This window comes from Panthera uncia (genome assembly GCF_023721935.1).
Source record: "Panthera uncia isolate 11264 chromosome A3 unlocalized genomic scaffold, Puncia_PCG_1.0 HiC_scaffold_11, whole genome shotgun sequence".
Classification (NCBI taxonomy): Eukaryota; Metazoa; Chordata; class Mammalia; order Carnivora; family Felidae; genus Panthera; species Panthera uncia.
This window is the reverse complement of record NW_026057578.1, coordinates 83,318,394-83,344,147: the sequence shown is the minus strand read 5'-3', so window position 1 is coordinate 83,344,147 and position 25,754 is coordinate 83,318,394. Positions and strand designations below refer to the sequence as shown.

Here is a 25,754-nt window from a genome sequence, read left to right as displayed (position 1 = left end):
CTAATTCAACTGTGCTATGTGTCATGGTGTAAATAAAAGAATAGGAAATTATGGTCTGACTGTATCATAAGACATGTAAAATTAATTAGAGACCTATGTAAGACAATACATAAATATAATTATTATAGGAATCAATTATCTGGTGGTATATTAAGTGGGTTTTAGCTAAAGAGCATTTAAAACCCAATATTCCATTTGTGAAAAAAATTATTACAATTGCCACACTTGCATGTTAAAAAAATCTATAATTTATTATCATATGCTAACCACTAATACCCTCACCAAACAGATACAATGTATAATATTTTGCCACAGCCAGACATTCTGCCATTTTTCTGTGGAAATCCAAGCTCTACTCTCTTGTTGAACATCCAAAAGTTTAAGTATTCTTCACATAACCTTAGTAGTCAAAATGTCAGCATCCTAACATTGAAGAAAATTTCAAAATATTTGAACAAATGGAAAAATGGGAAGAGGGGGAAAAATTAAACTGTCCCTATCCTTATCACTTGCATTTAACAGAGTGAAAACAGGAAGGGGTCACTTTTTTAAAGTGCTCCTATGGGAAGAGAAAATGTGACAATAATCTGAACCTATCACAGGAGACTCAGTGAATGTCCTGCTCTGGTTTGTTCTGCATCGAACGAAAAATTTTGCAGCCTAAGAACAAAAGATAGCTTTACTGTCTTTTTCTTGGGGAACCATATTAATACAATGCCATGAATTTTTCAGAGGACATATTGAAGAAAATAGAAATGACCAATGGCTTGAATATAATACATGGAACCTCATTTGTAAACACTGAGAAATGACAGCTACATGAGGTTGTTCAGTGTGAGGATGGAGAACGGTAGAGGAGGGAAGCAGAGAGTAAAAATAAAATTGTGATCAATACTTCAGCCTATGGGAAGAATGTGTAGATGTCTAAAAAGTTCGCTCGATGATAAACTCAGATTTCATGGGCTTCATTGTATTATTTGAGAATAAAGAAGAATACTGGACCAATTTTTGGTCAAAAACTTTCACCTTTAGAAAGGAACCTATAAAGAAAAACTATTGCTCTAAAATATTAGGCGTACTCTAAATATCATATTCATTTTGCACTAGATTTTGACTAATTTTATTTTCATAGAATTAAGTAAGGAAAATTAGAAGTGGGATATTTCCCACTTCCTGAATCTACCTCTCTTTCCCTCATGCATTCACATGCCTGCATGCTCAGATGCCTGAAACCACCCCCCCACCCCCGACATGAAACAGAATGCACACTACCAGTCACTACAAACTTGGGTTATCCATGTCCATTTTCTCCTCTTGCAGTCTGCCATTGCCCCCAATATTCCAATTAGCTGTCAGTTGACTATATTGTGATTGCTCTGGGACTTGAAGAGCAGTGAGTATTGGTGAGGGCTGGGCTAGTCAGTAACAGCTTTAGGAAGAAGGCAAGACTTGACTTAGGCCTTGGTGGATGGGTTAATTACAAATAATTCTGAAAAACTGTCATTCATTGATTCATTCAACAAATATTAAGCACCTATTATTTGCTAGGTTCAGTTCTAGGTACTGGGAAGAAGGTTGTAAACAGGATAGAATCTTTGCCCTAAAGGTTTTTATATGCTGGTGGGGGAAACAATGTACAAGTGGACAAGTAAATGTATATTTTATAACTCGAGATGCTAAATGTTCTGAAAATAAAATAAAATAGGGGGATGGCATGGGGGCTAAATTTAGACCTCTCTAGTGAGCTAACATTTGATCAGGGGTCTGAATACAAAGACAGAACAAGGAATGCAGAGATGCAGTGAAATAGCATTCCAGGAGTTTGGCGGGGAGGGGAGAATGGGAACTTAGTGTCTCACCCAGGCAGAGTTTGAGTTGGGGACAATGAAACCATTCTGGAGATGAATGTTGGTGACGGTTCCACAATGATGAATGTACTTAATGCCACAGAAGTGTACACTCTTAAAACTGGTTAAAATGGTCAATTTTATATTATGCATATGTTTTAAACTTTTTTAACATTTATTCATTATTGAGAGACAGAGAGAGACAGAGCACGAGCATGGGAGGGGCAGAGAGAGGGGGAGACACAGAATCCTAAGCAGGCTCCAGGCTCCAGGCTCCAGGCTCCGAGCTGTCAGCACAGAGCTGGACACTGGGCTCGAACCCAAGAGCAGTGAGATCATGACCTGAGCCGAAGTCAGACACCCAACCAACTGAGCCACCCAGGTGCCCCTATATTATGCATATTTTAATCACAATTGTTTTTAAAAGGTTCGTATCTCTATGAAATCTAATTTTAATTGGATATTTATTTTGTGAACAAAAAGTGAGTACTGTTCTTCAGATTACACCCATGGCAGGAATTAACAAAAGTTTTATTTGGATGTCAATTCTTATGCTAAATTGATCCAGAACAAATGCAAGCAAGAACTGATATTAGGATCACCATCACTGAGCCAGAGTCTGCACACTAACTGCATGAGAAGGTAACCAGATTCCCCCAAGAGTCTAGCAGACAAACAGTAGGCCTGTTGCTCATCACCATGGCTACAAAATCCTTTGGGCATAAAGTAGGACCTGCATTCTTCAGAAATGGTCTGGGAGAATGGCTGTGCCTTCAAGTCTAGGAAATGAAACTCAGAGAGGGAGTCTTAATAAAATAGACAGTAAACTAGTTAAAATCTTTGCCACTAAGTCAGTCTGAGCAGGAGAGAGGAGTCTGGCACATCATAAATTACTGATACTAATGTTTTTTAAAAAAAGGAAGGAAGAAAGAGCTCCTGCAGGTGTTAAAAACTGAACATAGATTGAATGAAAAAGAAAGTAGCTAAGCATGCTGGGATTGGATTTTATGTATATGTATATGTATATGTATATGTATATGTATACACACACACACACACACACACACAGAGCTATGTCTTATGTCATAATGCTGATTGCTTTTTGAAGCCTATTATGAATTTAACACAGAGACTGAAACAGTGAACATGGAAAGTTGCTAGCCTGGTTCCTCTGTCAAGCCCACCATTCACTCAGGCTAAATTTACCAATTTCCAAAAGAATATAATAATGGTTGCCCTGTTGATAGACAATGTTTAAAGTCATCAATTTGAGATAGTAACACCAGAGACCTTAAAAATATTTGGGGGGGGGGTGCCTGGATGGCTCAGTTGGTTAAGCATCTGACTTAGGCTCAGGTCATGATCTTGCGATTTGTGAGTTCAAGCCCTGCGACGGGCTCTGTGCTGAGAGCCTGGAGCCTGCTTCAGATTCTGTGTCTCCCTCTCTCTCTGCCCCTTCCCTGCTTGTGCTCTGTCTCTCTGTCTTTCTCTCTCTCAAAATAAACATGAAAAAAATATTTTTTTCAAATAAAAATAGCTACAATTTATTAAGTATCTATATATATCTGATACTCTTGCTTGTTTTATATAACCTCATTGGGTTCTATGAGCATCATATATGTTACCATTATCATTGAACAAATGAAAAACCTAGGGTTCTGAGAGGTTAAGTAGCTTGGCTTGTTCAAGGTTACTAGCACATAATCAGCAGAGCTGGGATACAAACACAGATCCATTAGACTCTATTCTCATACTCTTTGCACCTTTGTGTTAAAAATAAGAAAATTTCCAGTTACTTTTACATTTACTAATTCCATTTTAAGAAGTTGCATTTTATCATTCTGAAAATGTTATTCCTAATGCATTTTGCCCAGCATCTGTAACACCTCATATTTGAAAAGTAATTTATTTTTTTCAGATGTTTTCCATTTTCTCATTTAATTCTCATTGTGTTGGGAAGGACATATTTTAATTCCCATTTTACACATAATGACAATTGAAATGCAAAGATCTTAAGCGCTTTGCATAAAGCCACTAATTAGTGGCTGAGCCATCATTCAAACTGGAGTCATCTTACTCCACATCCAATACTCTTTTCAACACCCAGGTGGAAGTTGACTTGAGACTGTGGCATTGCTGAACAAAAAGTAGAGGAAAACTAAAATTTCCAAAATGACTTTAAAATAATTCCAAAAGAGTATCACCCTCTTTCCAGTCCCTATCCACCAGAGTAACCAACATTACGCTTGTTGTGTACCTTCTAACTCTTTTTTAAAGGACTAATAAAAACAGATACACATTTATATGGTTTCAATTTTTTTTTAGTGTTTTGTAATACTATCATCCTATAGATATTACTTGCAATTAGATTTTTTTTTTTTTCAGTTTACATTACTTCAGATAAATCATATGGGCCCAACTACTTTTCAAGATATGGGAGAATTTACATAAGAACATGTTTAAAACAAGGACAGAAATTCAATGCAACAAATATTTACGGAGCCCCTACTATGTGCCAGGCACTGTTCTATGCATTCTAGGTTACAGCAAAGAACAAAACAAAAGTGTTTGCCCTTGGCCTGCCACAGTTTGCCATCGTGTACTGACCCCACTTTTATCAATAACAGTTTTAGCATATGTGTTTGCTAATACAACATATAATTTATTATATTAACAGTGGCACAAATTATATAGCATGGGTATATAATAATTTATTTATTGGTTGACATTCAGTTTATGCTTTGTTTTGATTTTTACAATCAATGATGCAATTAACAGCCAAACTACATATATCCAGTGTAATGATGATTTTATTTTTTCTGAAGAATTGGTTTTTAAAAGTAGGATTGCTGACCCAGCAATGTACGTACGTACATACATACATACATACATACATGGTTTAACTTTAACAAAATCTTTTAGATTTTTTATTTATTTTTTAAGTAATCTCTACACCCAACGTGGAGCTCAAACTCACAACCCCAAGATCGAAAGTTGCATGTTCTACCTGAGCCAGGCAGGAGCCCCATTTACAGTTTAACTTTTAATAAATTCATTAAATTACTTCCAATAAAAGGTTGTAGCAGTTATATTCTTCCACCAGGTTATGACAGTGCTGATTTCCCTACCTCCTTACTATCACTGAATTTTAAGTCTTTAAACTGATAGACAAACAAAAAAGTTTGATATTACTGACCTAGTTTGCATTCCCCTGGCTTTTCTACTAGAAATGACTAAGCATCCTGACATATGTTTATTGACCATTTGTATTTCCACTTAATATTAATTGCTAATATTAGAGTCAGGCACTGGAATGTGCATCATCTCATTTGATTATCACAACAACCCTATCAGAGAGATAACGTTTTCTTCCTCTACCCCTTTTGCAAATGAGAAAACCGTTTCCAAGAGGTTATGAAATTTGCCCAAGGTCACACAGCTGGCAAGGTGATAGAGTGAGGATTTTAACAAGTCTGACTGTAGGGTTTCTGGGCTTAACTACTACATAAACTGCCTCTGCTGCCAAGGAACATTTTCAAGTCAATCCCTCCAGCTTCATTCCCTCCCTTCTAGTGAAGTCTGAACAACTTGGTTAAACTAGCAAATATTTAATTCTTGCAGAAGACACTATGGTAGACATTATTGGGTGATCTGAAGAAGAGCTCCTGCCCCCAAATCTTATTGGGGAACCAAAGTACATTTTATGTAAGGAACATATGTATCAAGTTTTTAAAGGGATTTTATTTAATGTCAACAACTTTGGTGTGGTCAACAAACTTATCAATGTAGAGAAGTGAACAATCACACAAAACTCTGCAGCCTGACAGAATTTAATATTATTCAAGAGTAGTGTAGGGAATACGGCAAACAACTGCGAAATGAGAGTTAAAGCTGATGTAGCTTTAATGTAGGAAACAAATCACTTCTGAGATGATGTTATTTCTAAAGAAAAGCAATACTAACCTGGTTGAACAAAAACTACCGCACAGACCTCTCCCTTCCCATTCGTCCTCACCAACTTCTCCATTCCCCAGGTGTGCTCAGTGGCTCTGGTACTATCCACCCAGGTGGTGCTGAAGCAGGTGCTTCCTCCCGTTTTGCGAAGCCATTTCCAGTACAGCCCTAATACCCTTGGTCTCCTCTTGCTTCCCAAATCATGAGCTGTCAACCGACTTCTCCCATGGAGACGCTCCAATCTCGCTCAATAGGAAATCTAAATTCTGCCTTGTCGCAAGGGGTGCCCTGCCAATAATCTTGTGACCAATTCCCCCTCTTGGCCATTGTCACAAGGGTTATTAGCTCATTTTTCAAGATTTATGTAAATATACGCGACTCATTACACCGTGTCATCCTTGAGAAAAAGATATACATAATAGAAATACACATCTACAAGAAGGTGGAGTTCCCTGAATATGTATTGGTTGTTTTTTTTTTTTTTTTTTTTCTTGCGCACATTTCTAATCCAGTTTAGTTTGCAGGTCACATTAGATGGAATTGCGCCTTCCCTCGGCCATTTCCCCCAAGCTTTGGAAGGACTCATATTTCCTGACATCTAAATCACTGGCTAGCGGTTTCCTGCCCCGCTTCCCGTCTCCTTTTCGCCTCTCAGCCTCCTCCTGCCTGGCTGGGGCCCCGATTCGCCAGCAATGGTGTCCACAGCTCTCAGTCGACCGAAGTGGTATCCAGATTACGGTCCTTGGTGTAGTGTCGCTCAACCCCAGCGCCCCAGTACCTCCTCCTCCCCAATCCTCTTCTCCGCCCGCTCCGCGTGGCTCTAGGAGGAGCCTAAATGTCCTCTTCCCCAGCTGAAGGGGATTGTGGTGCGTAAACAGGATTAACTCTCTCGCCCCCAGCTGCGCGGATCTGTCCCGGGCCTGCCGGCTGGAGCGAACCCATCAGTGCGCGGAGGGCGCAGCACCGGAGCGGGGGATGGGGCAGCTCGGGGCCTCGGAGCTATCTCCCGGGCGCTCTTCCTCGCCGAGTGGGGCGGGAGGCCACGGCCTCAGGAGCTGCTTCTCAAAACCCAGGGCGAACGGCCGCGACGGCGCGGGCTCTTAGCTGCAGCCTCCCCTCCGCCACCACCCTCTCCCGCCCCGTGCTTCCTCTCCGCCCCCCACGCTCCAGCCGCTCGGTCGCAGCCCGCGCAGTCCTCCGCCCCCCGGAGCCTCCGCGCCGGTCCCGCACCCAGCCATGGGGGACCTGCCGGGTCTCGTGCGCCTCTCCATCGCGCTGCGCATCCAGCCCAACGACGGCCCGGTCTTCTTCAAGGTGGACGGGCAGCGCTTCGGCCAGAACCGCACCATCAAGCTGCTCACCGGCTCCTCCTACAAGGTGGAGGTGAAGATTAAGCCCACCACGCTGCAGGTCGAGTGAGTAAGCGCGCGCACCGCGGCTGCCCGGCCCCGCTAGGGGTCCGCGCGGAGGACTGAGGCCCCCGGGACAGCCTGAGCCTCTCCCCAGTCCCTCTGGCCTCGCGTCGCGCCCAGCGGGCCCAAGGGTGGGGGAAAGAGGTCAGTTCCCTGCTCTTTTTGGTCCCCTCCTCTGTTTTATGCTTGACTTTCCCTATTCACGCTTCCTTCCACCCATTGCGGGGAGGGATGTTTAAAACAGCGTCAGGAAGCCAGGGTTGGGCCGAGGGTTTGTTTTCTTGCAAATTTTTCATCCCTTCTGCCCAGCCCTCGGCGCGGACCCCGAGGCATCCCGGGTGGTTCACCTACCGCAATCCCAGCCCTGTCGACTCGCCGGATTCAGCCAACCGCGAAGCTAAGGAGCGAGAAGGGCTGAGGAATGAGGTGTAAAGGCGGGGATGGGATGATTATTGGGGTTCCCTAAGGGATGCACCCTACTCCACCATCAGCCCTTATGTGACTGGAGACCTTGGGGCTGGAGTAGCAGCCATAAATCCGAGCTCAGCCTCCTCTGCTTGGGCCTAGTTTCCCGGTTTTTCCTTGCCAGGTGTTTTTCATTTTCTCCTGATTTGTTTGTTCATCCTGGTGATGGTGCCTGGGATTAGCAACCTCCCTGCCACAAAAGGATGTTTCTTGGTTTATTTGTGGCAGGGATTATCTCTCCCCTGCTACCACAGTTTGGTTCACCCAGTAGACTTCTTCAGTATAGAATGGTGCAGTAGCTTATGGGGAAGTATCTAGGGATGGAGTCCGTTACCTCTCAGCTTCCACTTAAAGCATGGTGTGAAGTTTAATATGGAAAGGGGAAATAAACCAGCTTACACTGTATCTACCATGTGCTGAGCTTGCAGGGCGGGGAAGGGTTTTGAATCCACCAGATACCTTGTATAGCTGAAGTGTCATCTGTAGTCATTAAATTCAATAAACTTGTATTGGCGTTCTAGGTATCAGGCCCTAATTCAGGGACCTAGAACAAAACTGGTTTGTTTCTGGTGCTCTGGCCCATCTACTTGTCACTGTCCCCCACAGCTACATGCACTGGTTACTTTCATTTCCCAGAGTTCTGTGCATCCCCATATGATCCAGGCTTCCTTTCCCATCTTTCCTGGCAACCTCTTCTCCCAAGTTATCTGTTCTATAACACGTTTTCTTCAAGGTGGTTCTCTATTTTTTTTTTTAACTAATCTAAAATGAATGTGTTAATGACAACTATTTTTTCTATTTATACTTTAATTTTATCAAGTCTTTTTTTTTTTTTTTTACTGCCCTAACCTAGTAGTTCTTAAACTTGAGTGTCTGTCAGAATCATCTAAAATGTTTATTAAAACACAGATGGCTGAGCCCCACCCTAGTTTCCAGTTTGCTATGTCTAAGGGTAGAGCTTAAAATTTTGTTTTAGGCAGGCGATGCTGACAGTGCTGGTCTAGGAACATACCTTGAGAATCACTACCTTAACACAAAGGAATGATGTCAGTGAGAATTCCTGATTCTGTGGCTGGCTTTGAGTAGCCCAAATCATGGGACCTCTGATTGTTGGAACAGAAAAAAATCATGAAATAACTAGTTCAGTGTTTCTCAACCCTACCTGCATGTTAGAATCACCTAGAGAACCTTAAGATAAATTTACCAGTGCCCAGACCACACCCAACCAGTTGAATTCTAAGTTCCAGGGTTGGGAATGGGGCTGGGTATAGGTAAGTTTTTCATAGCCCCACAAATGACAAACTATAGAGGAGGACTGATGGAGTCTGACTCAGCCTTGTACAAGTGTTCTGGATGAGAATACTGAGGTGAGTCCAGAGAGTTTAAGTAGTTGGTCTAGGGTCACGTGACTGGTTAGTTGGAGAACTCAAGACTCCTGACTTTTCAGAACTTTCTACAACACCAGAATGTCTCCTTTAGCCAAACCCAGTAGGATTCCTGCCTAGGGTGTGGTCCAGACCAGGATGGGGTACCTAAGCTAATTCCTACCATATATAGTTAACCTCTGTCCATTGCAGGAACATTTCCATTGGTGGTGTGCTTGTCCCATTGGAGCTGAAGTCTAAAGAGCCTGATGGTGACCGAATTGTTTACACAGGCACATATGACACGGAAGGTGTGGCCCCAACCAAGAGTGGAGAACGGCAACCCATCCAGATCACAATGCCGGTAAGACCTGCATGGGGGTGTCAGGGCAAATGGAAACCATGGAAAAGAAAACAGTCACTATCTTCCCTTAAGAAATAAAAGGAAATACTATGAAATTATAAAATATTATTTTAATTCATAGTTTCATGTTGGAATCTATTTGTCTATAATATCCCAATGCAATTAATTAAATAACCCGTGCTTCTTCAATGGTCAGTTTCTTAGTAATTTCTTATATGGCAAAAATATTAAATCTCTTCCCACACTTTCTAATCTGTTCCATTGATCTGTCTATTCTTAGGCTAATACTGCATTGTTTTAAATGTATTGCTTTTATAATATGTGTTCATGTATTTTGTAACTGGCCACCTTACTAAATTTGCTTACTAAAATTTTTCATTTAATCTTAGGTTTTTCAGATAGGCAGTCATAATCTACATATAACTGTCATTTTCTGAATCTTGTTTCTAGCCTTACTGCACTGGCTAATGTTTTTAGAATAGTGTTGCATGCTAATGGTGGTAAGAGGTATCCTTGTCTTCAGGGTTTTACTATTAGGTACAATGTTAGTTTTAAATATTTATCATGTTGAAGCATCCTTTTTCTAGTTCACTAAGAGGTATTTTTTTTTAGTTGGGAGATGTGTTGAATTTTATCTAATTCCTTTTCCTGTCTATGGAGATAATTGATCTACTTTGATACATTAATGTAAGAATTATATAATAAACTTTCCAATAATAAACTACCCTTTACTTCCTAAAATAAACCATGCTTAAATGTTATGTATTTTTTTAAAAATATCGCTAAATTCAATATGCTAATATTTGACTTAGGATTTTTAGATTTTTATTTTATTAATTTTTTTATTTGCTTGATTCATCAGCAAATGTGAGGATTTCTTACCTATCAGGCACTGGAGAGGATTAATGAACAAAATAGATATCCCTGTCTTCATGGGGCTTCTAATCTAGAGCAGGAAAACATACTTTATACGTGATTATCAATAAATAAATAATTACAATAAATACAAAATATATTGGAAAAAGTAGTAGTGCCTTTGGAGCATATACCAAGGGCCTTATCCTAATCCAAGATTTTGGGGATGGCTTTATTGAAAAAAAACAAACAATAAATAAGGGTTGAGGGAGGAGGGAACACTTGAGGAAAGAGGAGCTACAGAGGTCAAGAGCTGGGGGAGAGTATAACGTGTTGTAAGGAAGGAGAGAAACCCAGTGTGGGTGGAGCAGAGAGGGAAGCAGAGACCGCTCAAGATAGAGCTGGGGCAGCATAGGTGGATTTCACTACCTCATCTCCAAAGCCACTTTCAGTTTTAAAATGGTATAAGGGTTACAAATAGACCTAGTCAGGTGATGAAGGAAGTCAGATTCCCAAATACAGTTATTTAGGAACACACTGAATAGGTCTGAAGGCCAGCAAGTCCCTAGTAGGATTCCTTTTTGATTGGACACAGATACAGAGAGGAGGGGCTGGGAATATATCCTAGCATCTCAAGGGATTTACATATTTTTTTAACATGAAAAAGATTAAAACTTAAATGTGAAAAGGGGCACCTGGGTGGCTCAGTCAGTTGAATGTCCGACTCTTGGTTTCAGCTCAGGTCATGATCTTAACGCTTTCATGAGTTTGAGCCCTTTGTGGGGCTCCACGCTGATAGTATGGACCCTGCTTAGGGGTTCTCTGTCTCTCCTGCTCTCTGCCCCTCCCCCACTCATGCTGTCTCTGTTTCTCTCAAAATAAATAAACTTTAAAAATGAAATAACATATCAAGTTTCAGAAATTTGAACAAAAACTTAAAAAAAATTTTTTTTTTTTTTAGTGTTTATTTATTTTAGAGAGAGACAGAGCATGAGCAAGGGAGGGGCAGAGAGAGAGAGGAAGACATAGAATCCGAAGCAGGCTCCAGGCTCTGAGCTGTCAGCACAGAGCCCAATGCGGGGTTCAAACCCACAAACCTCGAGATCATGATCTGAGCTGAAGTTGGACGTGTAACCAACCAAGCCACCCAGGCACCCCGAGAAAAATTTTAAATCAACAGTAATCCCTACATTTTGACTCTGTTGATTTTCAGATTACCTTTCACATATATATAGTTTAGAGTTGCAGTCATTTTTATTATATAATCATGCAACATTCTATACATATTCATTGTTATAATTTTAATGGCATCATAAGACTCTATAATGCTATGTCATAATGATTAGACTGTTCCCCAGAGATTAGGTATGTCAATTGTTCTCATCATAAAAAGTGCTATGATGAATAATTCTGTGCATATAACTACCTCAATAGGAGTAATATTATTTGGCCAAAAGAAATCCTTATGGCTGTTCCCACATATGGCCATTTGTTTTCTGTTTTTGTTTTTTGTTTTTTGTTTTTAAGTGTTGTATGTACTCACTTTACAATGTTACCAGCAATATAGAAGTCTGCTATAATCATGACATAATGGGGAATTAGTTTAAAAAATAATACATTTTCTACTTTACACTTTTTACTATAATTTACAAGAATGAACATTTCAACATTTAATTTTCTTTTTGTGTAAATTGGTTCTTTCATGTTTTGTCAATATTTCTATCAAAGATTATTTTTTAAAAATCAGAGTCCTAGGGCATGCCTGGGTGGCTTGGTTGAGCATCTGACTCTTGATTTCAGCTCAGGGCATGATCTCAGGGTCATGGGATAGAGCCCCTCATCGTGCTCTAAACTGAATGTGGAGTCTACTTAAGATATTCTCTCTCTCTCTCCCCTCTTTCCCCTCTCTAACCTCCATCTGCCCCTCTACCCTGCTCACATGCTTGCTAGCACTCTCGCTCTCTCTCTCTCTCTCAAATGAAATAAAGTAAGGGGCGCCTGGGTGGCTCAGTTGGTTAAGCACCCAGCTTCAGATCAGGTCATGATCTTGTAGTCTGTGAGTTCGAGCCCCACGTCGGGCTCTGTTCTGACCCCTCAGAGCCTGGAGACTACTTCAGATTCTGTATCTCTCCCTTTCTGCCCCTTCCCCACTCATGCTCTGTCTCTCTCTCAAAAATAAGTGAACATTAAAAAAAACTTTTAATAAAATGAAATAAAGTAAAATAAAAAAGTGGAGTTCTCATGAAATTTTTTTATATCTGTAATATCTGTCGTATTTCTCTCACTATTGCTTTGCTTACTTTAATTTTCCATTGTGTAGAAACATAATTACATTTAAATCTCTCCTTTTCCTTTATGATTTCTTCTATTTAAAACTGAGAAAGTTATTTTTCCAGAGTTGACAGTTTATTTTGATCTTTCCATAATTTTAGATTTTGTTATTTAACTTTCTGCTCATTCAAACTTGATTTATATGTTTATACTATAGATCATCTTACAAAGGATTTAAGATTGTATTAGCATTTTTTGAGTCCCAGTAGTAAAGCCCAGGTTCTTACCTATAATGCCCACATCTAGAAGAAGCAAGTGCTTGATAGTTGATTGTTCCAACAATGACCACACTGGTCATGAGCATTGTCCATGTACTTGTATGGTATCTGTAATAGGCTGATTCTAAGGAAAAAATTGAAGTTATAGAAGATTTCCTGATCAAGTCAGCAGACTTAATGTCAAATTCAAATTTCATTCTAGTAATGAAAGCCTCACATATACAAATCAAAACCACACTCAGATATCACCTCACGCCAGTCAGAGTGGCCAAAATGAAGAAATCAGAAGACTATAGATGCTGGAGAGGATGTGGAGAAACGGGAACCCTCTTGCACTGTTGGTGGGAATGCAAATTGGTGCAGCCGCTCTGGAAAGCAGTGTGGAGGTTCCTCAGAAAATTAAAAATAGACCTACCCTATGACCCAGCAATAGCACTGCTAGGAATTTATCCAAGGGATACAGGAGTACTGATGCATAGGGGCACTTGTACCCCAATGTTTATAGCAGCACTCTCAACAATAGCCAAATTATGGAAAGAGCCTAAATGTCCATCAACTGATGAATGGATAAAGAAATTGTGGTTTATATACACAGTGGAGTACTACGTGGCAATGAGAAAGAATGAAATATGGCCTTTTGTAGCAACGTGGATGGAACTGGAGAGTGTGATGCTAAGTGAAATAAGCCATACAGAGAAAGACAGATACCATATGGTTTCACTCTTATGTGGATCCTGAGAAACGTAACAGAAACCCATGGGGGAGGGGAAGGAAAAAAAAAAAAGAGGTTAGAGTGGGAGAGAGCCAAAGCATAAGAGACTGTTAAAAACTGAGAACAAACTGAGGGTTGATGGGGGGGTGGGAGGGAGGGGAGGGTGGGTGATGGGTATTGAGGAGGGCACCTTTTGGGATGAGCACTGGGTGTTGTATGGAAACCAATTTGACAATAAATTTCAAATATAAAAAAAAAAATAAAAAAAAAAAAAAATTAAAAAAAAAAAAAAAAAAGAAAGCCTCACATAGCCCTTAACACTATTTTATGACTTTTGTCATCAGTGTTTCAAGCTTAAGTATTGTAAATTACAGACACAACCACACTTTCACAGACAATAAGGAAGTCTTGAAATGTCCAAGTAAATCCAATTAATCAAGTAGGTGAATCCAGCAAGGGAAACTGAATTAAGGGTATATGAGAGAAACTTCTTAGAAGTGTAAAGTTACTTCAAAGTATTTTTTTTTTAATCTTTGGATAAATAATGCTGGGATTATTGGCTATTTGGCGGGGGGGGGGGGGGGAGCGGGGAATCACTGTTATTCTTTCCTGATACCATACCTCAAAATATATTTCAGATGGATCAAGGGGTTAACTGTAAAAAGTCAACTGTTTAAAAAATTGGCATGAAAAGAATTAACTTAAACCTGAAAGAAATGGAAGATATCCAAAGCTAAAAATTGAAAGTTTTGATTAAATGCAATGTAAAGTTTCTGTCAAACATCATAAAGTTAAATTTTCATTAAAACATTTTAAAAATTTTTTAACATTTATTTATTTTTGAGGGAGAGAGAGAGACAGAGCGTGAACTGGGGAGAGGCAGAGAGAGAGGGAGACACAGAATCTAAAGCAGGCTCCAGCACAGAGCCTGACACGGGGCTCAAACTCACAAGCTGTGAGATCATGACCTGAGCCGAAGTCGGATGCTTAACTGACTGAGCCACCCGGCACCCCATCATTAAAAGACCATTTAAATTAAAAGGCAAATAGCAATTGATGAAAAACTTATTTGTGACATGCATAGTATCCTAAGCTATGTTGCCTTGATTTTCAGCCACTGCCCACACAGACCTTGCTTGCTGCCATTAGTGACTTTTCACAGCCCTTTACTACCCACTGAAGCTGAAGGCAGGAAGTAGTCAAATGATATCTGACTTAGGCTGATGGCAGTGATCTGTGTATTCAGATAATTCCAGAGGCCCCAGCACTGGGAGTGAATAAAGTGATACCCAACTCTTAAAGCTCTCAACCTGCACTTCAAACACCAGCACTGATTTGTACCTTAATGTGACTGATGCCCCACTCAGTCCCTCCAAGGAGAGAGTCCGGGTGGAGATTCTGTTGGCACAAATCATCCCATTCCCCTTTTGTTGGCCCTCTTCAGTGGGAGGCTGGTGGGAGTTTGAAGGAACAAAAAGGGCAGGGACTTATAGGAGCTTGTTAGGAGGCTATGTGCACAGAGGTAGGTAGCCTTACACATGTCTTCCCAAATAGAAAAGTTGTTCCTCATGTCAGCTCTGTGGAGTCATTTGGCAAGATCTGTAACTTAATATACAAAGAATTTTTAGAAACCAGTGAGAAAAAGATAACCATGGGATGTGGCAAATGGAAAAATAAGCAAAAAAAAAAAAAAAAAAAAAAAGCAATTCACAGAAGAGGAAATACAAATGACCAATATATATATTTTTAAATGGCTTGATTTCAATATTGTTAAAAACAAAAACAAAAAACAAAACCCTACAAATAGTGCAATGCCAATTTTCACCTACAAAGTTGGTGAAATATTAAAAAATAATACCAGTTCAGTGCGAGCATATTTCTTAATGAAATATAGTAATTTTTATAAATTGATATTGTATCCTACAAACTTGCTAAATTCACTTATTAATTTTAGTAGCTTTTTATTAGATTGCTTAGTATTTTCTGCAGAGTTGTTCATCTATAAATAGAAACAGTTTTACTTTCCTTTTTTTTTTTTTCCCTCTTGCCTTAAGGTACTGGCTAGGACCTTCAACACAGTGCTAAACAGAAGTAGTAAGAGCTGATGTTTTTGCCTTATTTCCAATCTTACAGGGAAAGAACTCACTCTCTTACCTTTAAGGGTGATATTAACTATAGATTTTTTATCAATGCCCCGTAGTCAGATTAAAGAACTTTCTTTCTAGCCCCAGTTTGCTGAGAGTTTTTATCATGAATGGATGTTGAATTACCAAATGTTGAATTATCCATCTATGGATATGATAATATGTCTTTTCTTCTTTATTTTTGTTAATACGGTGAATTACAGGGATTTTAAATTAGTGAACCATCCTTGAGTTCCAAGGATAAACCTCTCTTGGTACTGTTGTAAGATCCTATTTCTAGATTTGATTTATTAATATTTCAAGCAAATAAAAGTTAAAAGCAAATTTTATGCATAAGTCCATGAGAATTTTTGTCTGTAATTTACCTTGTAGTATCTTTGTCATTTGTGTTAGGGTAAAACTGGCTTCATAAAATGAATTAAGGGGCAGATAGCTGACACAGTCAGAAGAGCATGCAACTCTTAATCTCTGGGTTGTAAGTTCGAGCCCAACATGGGGTATAGAGATTACTAAAAAATAAAGTCTTTAAGGGGTACCTGGGTGGCTCAGTTGGTTAAGCATCTGCTTCGGCTCAGGTCATGATCTCATGGTTCGTTAGTTCAAGCCCCGCATCAGGTTCTGTGATAACAGCCTGGAGCCTGGAGCCTGTTTCAGATTCTGTGCCTGTTTCAGATTCTGTGTCTCCTTTGCTCTCTCTGCCCCTCCCCCACCTATGCTCTATCTCTGTCTCTCTTTCTCTCTCAAAAATAAACATTAAGGGGCGCCTGAGTGGCTTAGTCGGTTAAGCGGCCAACTTCAGCTCAGGTCATGATCTCGTGGTCCATGAGTTCAAGTCCCGCGTCAGGCTCTGTGCTGACAGCTCAGAGCCTGGAGCCTGTTTCAGATTCTGTGTCTCCCTCTCTCTGACCCTCCCCCATTCATGCTCTGTCTCTCTCTGTCTCAAAAATAAATAAACGTTAAAAAAAATTTTTTTCTTAAAAAAAAATAAACATTAAAAATTTTTTAATTAAAAGATCTTTAATAAATAAATAAATGAATAAACAATAAAATGAATTGAGAAGTGTTCCTTCCTCTCTTGTCTAAAAGAATTTATGTAGAATTGTTATTTTTCCCTTAAATGCCTGAATTTATCAGTGAAGCCATTTGGGCCTGAAATTTTCTTTCTGGGAAGATTTTTAACTTTGGATACAATTTCTTCAGTAGATGGAGGTCTACAAATAGCCTGTAGCTTTCAAGGATTTTGTCCATTTCATTAACTGTATTGGTATAAAGTTGTTCCTAATTTAAAGTTTTTAGGATCTATAGTGATAATATCTCTTCCATTCCTGATATTGGTAACTTGTTTTCTTTTTCTTGCTCTGTTTTTCTAGGGGTTTATCAATTTTTAAATTTTACTTGTTTATTTATTTAAAGTAGGCCCCAAACCCAGTGTGGGGCTTGTACTCACGACCCTGAGATTAAGAGTCACGTTCTCCACTGACCAAGCCAGCCAGATGCCCCTACGGTTTATCAATTTTTTTTTTATTTTTTAATGTTTATTTTTGAGAAAGAGCAAGAGAGAAAGAGCATGAGTGGGAGAGGAGCAGGGAGAGAGGAAGACACAGAATCTGAAGCAGGCTCCAGGTTCTGAGCTGTCTGCACAGAGCACGACGTGGGGCTCAAACTCACAAACCATGAGATCATGACGTGAGCCCAAGTCAGATGCTTAACCAGCTGAGCCACTGAGGCACCCCAGGGTTTATCAATTTTTAAGACCTCTTCCAAAAGCCAGATTTTTGGTTTCATACTTTTTCTTTGCACTTTTTTTCTCTAGAGTCTTATAGTCTTTATCACTTTCTCTTTTCTGTTTCATTGATTTCTACTTTTTATTATCTTCTCTACCACTGGACTAAAATTAAGAGGACTGGCAATGCCAACTGTTGGATAGGATGTAGAGCAACTGAAATTCTCATATTGCTGGTAGGAATGTAAAGTGGTGCAATCAGGAAAAGTTCGACAGTTTCCTATAAAGTTAAACATACTGTATAATTCACAGAAGTTTTAGTCCTATCTGTTCAACTAAGAGAAATGGAAAACGTGTATTTACTAATAAAACTTCAAAAGGTACAGGAGTAGAGAGGCTTGGAATCCAGTAGGAACTGATAGATCACTCCACACTAAAAGTCACAGATGCTTATTATACTGAATTTGTTTACCAATGAAGTAACATCATGCTTCTACCAATATAATGTTGCTCTGTGCTCTCAAGTCAATGGATTTCTGAGTGACCTTATTTTTGGTGAATTTCATATGTCTCTAATGGAAGTGGGTGGCGTGGTGAGAAGTACTCTAATGATTCTAGGCCAACTGGTTGTAGGACCATCGATATTATTTAAAACAAACTTTTCAGACTCCTTATTTGTTACTGAAGATGACAGATGAGTCTCCTATCCATGGAACTGGATGCTTCTCTTCCATATCAGTTGTAAAATAAAAATATACCAAGGCTTTCAACTCGTACAGACAAATGGCAAATAACATGTCCAGGTCTATAGTAAAGTGTCACTTTCAGGATACAGTAGACTGGGTGGCTTAAACAACAAATATTTATTTCTCACAGTTCTGGAGGCTGAGTTCCAAGACCAAGGCACTAGCAAATTTGGTGTCTGATGAGAGCCCTCTTGTTGGCTTAAACAGTTGCTTTCTTGCTGTATCCTCACATGAACAAGCATAGAGACATCATCCGTTTTTTGTCTATTTTTATAAGGGCACTAATTCCATTCACAAGGGCTCCACCCTCATGAACTAATTTCTTCTGAAAGGCCCCACCTCCAAATACCATCACATTGGGGATTTAGGCTTCAACATATGAATTTGCGGTTGGGGGGCGGGGGGCGGATACACACATTCAGTGCCTAGTAGTGTCCTAAAGCGTTCTACAAATAACAATCCATTCATGTTCTTAAGGAGAAAAAAGAAAAATTGTTCCCTTAACTCTTATCTCATTTGCTTATATAAGCAGTTTGGTTTAGTGATAATAGCTACTAGATAGGAATTAGGTAAACCTAAGTTCTTGACTTTCTCCTATCATTAGTTAACTGCATAGTCTAGACCTAGGGCAGTCACTTAACCTCTCTGAATCTTAGTTCTTTCATCTGTAAAATGGAAATGCTAAAACTAGTCAAAAGACCAGAGTAGAATGACATATGTAAGGTATTATATAAAATAAGAAGTGCTATACAAATGCACAGAATCATACCTGTGTAAATCACATCACCCAGGGAGCCTGACTGGGCAAGTTTTCCTTGGAAGGCACAGATGGGTTGGGAGGGAGTAGAGAGCCTGTGTAGTTGCTTCTGTTCTTTAAGAAGAATATCAGCTTTTGAGACCCCATCTGCTCCTATATCAGAGGAGAAGAAATTCTCAGCTAGGTGTTGAGGCATCCTGGAAATAGAACTCCAGAAGAAAGACCAGGAAGAAGGCTAATGGGAAGTTAGGACAAGTAAGGCATGGGAAAATATATGCATAGGTAGCAGCAATTAACTACAATATGACCTTGGATCCAGTACTAATGAAAGAAAAAAAACAGGGTGCCTGGATGGCTCAGTCTGTTGAGCATCTGACTCTTGATTTCAGCCCAGGTCATGATCCTAGGGTCATGGGATCTTGTCCCATGTTGGGCTCTGAGCTGGTGCTGAGTGTGGGTGTGGAGCCTGTTTGAGATTCTCTCTCTTTCTCTCTCTCCCTCTCTCCCTCTCTCCCTCTGCCCTTCTTCCCTGCTCATACTCTTCTTTCTCTCTCAAACTTTAAAAAAAAGAATGATTTCCCCCAAATCAAGTAAACTAAAAGACTTGGAGATGTATGACTTAGAGAAACAGTTTACCAGTATCAGCACTGGAGAAAGTAGCTATAATGTATGGACTCACCAAATTATGATAGTAGCCAATAAAACTATTACAAATCCCAAGCATATGCAGCTATTAAAGAGGAAGGTACTTTATAATTCAGTTTTCTGGTTTCTGTTTTCATTGACGTTCAAGTACACATTTAGTATTTCGTTCAGCTACTGAAGAGCTGAGATGAAGCCTTTAAGATACATCAGGCTCTGCTCTGACAGCATGGAGCCTGCTTGGGATTCTCTCTGCCCCCCACCCATACTTCCTCACATGCACTCTCTTTTTCTCTCTCTCAAAATAAAAATAAACCTTTTTTAAAAAGAGGGAAAAAAATGAATTAGAAGCACCTAAACATTCCATATCTTTTAGCTCTAACTGTTGCTGTCAGCAGATTTCTACAGTGGTCTCCTGTGTTACCTTGAGACTTTCTTAATTTTTAGGTTATTCAGATACAGTGTCACACCTTAAGGTTTTTCTTCCCTGTAGTCATAATCATCTTTGTTTTTGCAACCAACTTTTATTTATTTATATCTATTTCAAGAAAGGCCTCGGTGTTGTTTCTCCCACTTACCTAGCATGGTCTCAAGCTGCTTTCCTCAAAAGATTAGCTGGTATGTGTAAAATATTTTTATAGCTTAATGTCATTCAATTGTACTTAAAATGTGCAGTGCCCTGTGCTGATCAAATAATAATAATAATCCCTCTTTAAAAATGTTGGTCATTTATAAAATGAGATTTCAATTTATTCTTCCCATAACGACCCTACTGTCAACAAAGCTGTGATCTTTTCATTACTATATATGTATCCTTGATAGAATTTATAAAACTGCTAGGGTTAGGGGGATATATATATGTTAATTTTTTAGGGATGATTAATCCATTTCACCCTTTAAAATATTCTGATTATAGGGGTTTCTGGGTGGCTCAATTGGTTAAGTGTCTGACGTTAGCTCAGGTCATGATCTCACGGTTTGTGGGTTCAAGCCCCACGTGGGGCTCTGTGCTGACAGCTCAGAGCCTGGAACCTGCTTCAAATTCTGTGTCTCCCTCTCTTTCTGTGTTCCTCCCCTGCTCGCTCGCTCTCTCTCTCTCTCTCTCTCTCTCTCAAAAATAAACATTAAAAATAAAATAAAAACAAAATGTTCTGATTATAAAAGTAACATATTTATTGCAGAAAATTCAAGTAGCAAAGATGGAAAAACACTCAATTTCTTAGAAACTTTATTGTTAATATTTCTCTACTTTTTTATGTCTTATTTTACATACTGGAGCTCATACTGTATATATACTGTCTTTATCCATCTTTTGCTTGTTGATACTGTTCTAAGCATTTTCTCTCATCATTAAAAACCCCAAATTCCTGTGAAATGGTTATATAAATCCATCATATGGATATGCCACCATTTCTATTATATTACCCTAAAGTTGGATGCTTAAATTGCTTCTGGTATTCAGAAATTTTTACCAAGTTGATAGGTGAATAATATCTCTGTAAAAGTTCACATATATTTTTAATTTTTTATTTTATTGTAGAGAGAGAGCATGCACATGACTAGGGGAGAGGAGCTGAGATTTGGGGGGAGAGAGAGAAAGAGAGAGGGAGGGAGGGAGGGAAAGAATCTCAAGCAGGCTGCACACTCAATGTAGAGCCTGACACAGGGCTTAATCCCACAGCTCTGGGATCATGACCTGAGCTGAAATCAGGAGTTGGATGTTCAATGGACTGAGCCACCCAGGGTCCCCTAATACTACATTAGAAGATTTTTCAGATGTCAGCTATTTTTTTCTTTTTAATGAATGTGTTCCAGCTTTATCCAAATATTCATAATAGCTTACTAATTAATCATATAATCCTTTATATTCAGGATGTTAACTATTTGGTAATATCTGTTGTAAATACAGTTTAGCTTACTTTTCCTTTCTGATTATAAAAACTAAATCATTGAATTTTGAAAATACAAATAAGTATACAGGATAAATAAAATCCATTCCATCAGTGATTCTAACATGAATATGTATATTTTAATTGAATTAATATCAGATGTTCTTGTTGGTACTCTGCTTAGTTCAGGTAACAATGGAGAATAATAGAAAAAGTTTATTAAATATCTACATTTAGTGGGAAACTGGGTGGCTCAGTCAGTTAAGCAGCCGACTTAAGCTCAGGTCATGATCTCATGGTTTATGAGTTCAAGCCCCTCATCAGGCTCTCTACTGTCAGCACAGAGCCCACTTCAGATCCTTTGTCTCCTACTCTCTTTGCCCTTCCCCTGCTCTTTCTCCCTCTTACAAAAATAAATGTACATTAAAAATAATAAATTTTTGCATTTAGAATTTCTATATAGTATTCCACTACATAGATATACCATAAAACTGTCTTAAAGATAGGCATTGAATGTTCAGGTTTTCACTACTATAAAGACTGTGTTATTTGTTTGTTTGTTTGTTTAGAGAGCGTGAGTATGCAGCGAGGTGGGGGAGGGAGTGGGAGGGAGTAAGAGAGCAGGAGAGAGAGAGAATCTCAAGCAAGCTCCATGCTGTCATCATGGAACCCAATGAGGGGCTGGATGCTGGATCCCCAGAACTGTGAGATCATGACCTGAGCTGAGAGCAAGAGCCCATCACCTAACCAACCAAGCCGCCCAGGTGCCCATCACTGTGATGTTCTTAAGATAAATTAGAAGTAGAATTGCTCAACCCAAGTATATTCACTCTTTAACCCTTTCTAAAGCCCGTACAATTCAATTCCCACTGGCAGTGTTTAGGATATCTGTTTCCTTGTAGCTCACTAAAAATCCATATTTCTTTTTTTTTTAACCAACTTTGAGGTGCAGTTTCCATGTAATGAATGCACTCATTTTAAGCATACTGATCAATGAGCTTTGACAAATATACATATACTTGTATAACCACCACCCCAGTCAAGATGTAAAACATTTTCCCCAAAAAAGATCCCTCTTGTAGATTTTCATCGATCATTAATCCCTTCCTCCTACTGCAGGTTCTTTTCTAATTTTTTTTTTTTTAACATTGTTCATTTTTGAAAGGCAGAGATAGAGTGTGAATGGGGGAGGGGCAGAGAGAGAGGGAGACACAGAATCTGAAGCAGGCTCCAGGCTCTGAGCTATCAGCACAGAGCCCGACGCAGGGCTCAAACTCACAGACCACGAGATCATGACCTGAGCCAAAGTCAGCCACTTAACCAACTGAGCCACCCAGGCGCCCCCCCCCCCTGCCCCCCGCAGGTTCTAAGTAACCCCAGATGCTTCCTGCTTCCTGTCAGCATAGGTTGTATTCCATCACTATAGATTGGAGAGATAGACAGGCAGACAGACAGACAGGTGTGGGGGGGGGGGGAGAGGGAGGGAGGGAGGGAGATGGAATGGAATCATACAGTATATGTGTTCTTTGGGATCTGAATTCTTTTGCTCAGCACATCTTTGAGATCCATCGTTGTTGCTGCCTGAATCATTGTTTCTTTTTATTGTTGAGTAAAATGCCATTTTATAGATATACCAGAACTTGTTTATCACCAAGTGAGTAATGAAACATTGGGTTGATTCCAATCTGGGGCTATGGTGAATAAAGCTACCATATACTTATACAGGTCTCTAGACTGTTAAGCCATGATCCACTAGAAAAAGGTTCTTTTCTTACCTGGGGAAAGAGTTGGGGACTCTAGGTATATCACCCATTGTTTCAAGTCAGGCAGATTTCTCAAAGGAAAGCCAAACCTTGTTTTGGAATCAAATTAGCAGGATGAGGCAATGGTGCAGGATATAATTTTGAGAGCATCTTGGAAAGCCATCTGGGAAGCACCTGATCATCCTCCTCCTGTAGCAGCCTCAAGCATAAGGCTCCTGTTGCTCACTGCCCTGCCACCCTCCACGTCTTCTGGCTCCTGACAAGTCTAAGAATTCTGCCAAGTCAGTCCCTCTCCCTTCCCATGACAGGAGAGGGTCAGAGGAGAAAATAACGTCAGGCATCATGCTGTGTAATGCCAGATCCCCTAAATAGCTCCAGGAGGCAGTAGCAGGGTCAGGCTACCCTGCAGGCCACTTGAGCACCTGCCCAGTGGCCTCTAGGCTATTCTATGCCCTCTTCTTAGCCACATGGGAATTGTATGCTTATGGCTCAGGAAAAATCTGTGCAGTGACCCGCAGGGCCTACCTTCTGGAAGTAAAATGCAAACTTCTTGCGGGCAAGAATCACACCTTATACACATTTTTATATGTGTAAGGCACATAGTAGGTACTTAAATATGGCTTTTGATAATGTGTAATCAAAGCCTGAGACATAGGCCTGGATTCCTGACTTATAAAACTCAATAGTATTTGCAAAAGTTAAAGAAGGGTCTTAAACAATCAAATGCTAAGAAAATATTTTCCCCTGGAATTTATTTTTTTTTATCTTTTTTTTAACATTTATTTATTTTTGAGACAGAGAAAGACAGAGCATGAACAGGGGAGGGTCAGAGAGAGGGAGACACAGAATCCGAAACAGGCTCCAGGCTCTGAGCTGTCAGCACAGAGCCCGATGTGGGGCTTGAACTCACGGACCGCGAGATCATGACCTGAGCCAAAGTCGGCGGCTTAACCGACTGAGCCACCCAGGTGCCCCTCCCCTGGAATTTAAATTAATGATGGAAGGGCAATTGTGTCTTATGTTTAGTGATATAGTTCATATGTTATTTCATACAACTGTCTTTTGAAATAGAAACCAAAAGATAATCATTAATGACTATTCCCTCTCTTCTCTTCCTCATCCCCCTTTGTAACAAGCTCTGAAATTTTGAGATTCAAAGAGTGATTTCCAATAATTAAATTTGGAAAACAGATAAATTTGGGGAGTTATTTTTATTAAAGACAGTGTGACAGCAAATGCCACTGGTACAATGGGAAGTGGTTTACAGCTTTTCAGGAAAATATCTCACATAATAAAGGAAAACAGTGCATTACAATAAATAAAGGCCTAAGCTTTGCAGACCAAAAGAATCCTGACTGATTACTATTGATTATGCAGGATCTCTCTCACTACCATTAGCTCTTACCTGTTGCTTATGGCAGAATGAGGTTTTTATGGGGCGTGTTTCTCTTCCCTCAGTTCACTGACATTGGGACCTTCGAGACAGTGTGGCAAGTCAAGTTCTACAATTACCACAAGCGAGATCACTGCCAATGGGGAAGCCCCTTCTCTGTCATTGAATACGAATGCAAGCCCAATGAGACACGTAGCCTCATGTGGGTGAACAAGGAGTCCTTCCTCTGAAGATGGCTCTTTCTGATGTTGCTGGACAATCTCTTCAAAACCCTACGTTTAGATAACCCAGCACAAGCCTTCACCAAGGCACACCACAGCGTTGCTGTTACCCATCGGGTGCTGATGACCTACTAGCCCCGACTATTTTGAAAGTGTAATTCCCTTCTGATGCAATGCTCCTGACGTAAAAGATTGTGAGTGATGTACCATCCCCAAGAAGATCCCTTTCTGTATTCTGTGTTGGTGTTCCTGCATCCAGTTGTTCCCGGTCATGCCGTTGACCGCTTGTGAGGAGCTCAGTGGAATTGCAGGCATATCCCCTTCTTAATGATTCCATTGAATGTGGTGTTTTGTTTCCAAGTTGAGTGATTTCCCCTTTTTTTGTAAAATGCTAAATAAAAAAATAACAGTGTGTTGTGGGTTCTCTCCCAAGTGTAATATGGTAACATGTAACTTGCAATGTTATGTGGCTCTCTAAGCAGGCTTGGTGAAAATGTAATACAAACAGCAGTGAGTTGGACTCAGATGCTGTGCTTCCTATAAACAGCTCAGCTTTTTCAGGGAACAATAATGACAAATAAAAGGACAAATATTTAAGAAGTATTTATAACACATTAAAACTCTTTCAAGTAACTTAAGGTATTATGTTATGGCCTAACAGAAATGGGAAAAGGCATCGTTGGGGTCCACTGTTAAGGTGACAGAAGTTGTAGGGTTACCCTTTTGGCAAGCTACCCTAGTACTCAAACATGCATATGATGGCATCCCTACGTTCCCCTTCACTTGAACTTTGTAAAACTGTGTATGCAACTGTAATGAACTTTTGATATTTCTTAATAAAGGTATTAAAAATCATGCCTTGACTTGCCTTCTTAATTTGGTTACTATCTGTCTAGCAGGTGGATCACTGCTTCAGGTTAGCCCTATTCAGCTCTCCAGCTAAATTGCAGGATA

General features: G+C 39.8%; 1 protein-coding gene across 1 annotated transcript; it reads left to right on the top strand.

Moving 5' to 3' along the window:
• The first annotated feature begins 5,625 nt into the window (after positions 1-5,625).
• CNRIP1 (cannabinoid receptor interacting protein 1) lies at positions 5,626-25,665 on the top strand. Its single transcript, XM_049651572.1, has 3 exons — positions 5,626-7,216; positions 9,256-9,406; positions 24,645-25,665. Exons 1-3 carry the CDS (start codon positions 7,038-7,040, stop codon positions 24,807-24,809), a joined length of 495 nt encoding a protein of 164 aa, XP_049507529.1. The 5' UTR covers positions 5,626-7,037; the 3' UTR covers positions 24,810-25,665.
• Positions 25,666-25,754: the final 89 nt, after the last annotated feature.

What these genes read in the sequence shown, in the direction of transcription:
- CNRIP1 (XM_049651572.1), top strand. Translation starts at nt 7,038, where the DNA reads ATGGGGGACCTGCCGGGTCTCGTGCGCCTCTCCATCGCGCTGCGCATC. An exon ending in CCCACCACGCTGCAGGTCGA is followed by an intron (nt 7,217 to 9,255) that starts GTGAGTAAGCGC and finishes TGTCCATTGCAG; the next exon opens with GAACATTTCCATTGGTGGTG. An exon ending in CCATCCAGATCACAATGCCG is followed by an intron (nt 9,407 to 24,644) that starts GTAAGACCTGCA and finishes CTCTTCCCTCAG; the next exon opens with TTCACTGACATTGGGACCTT.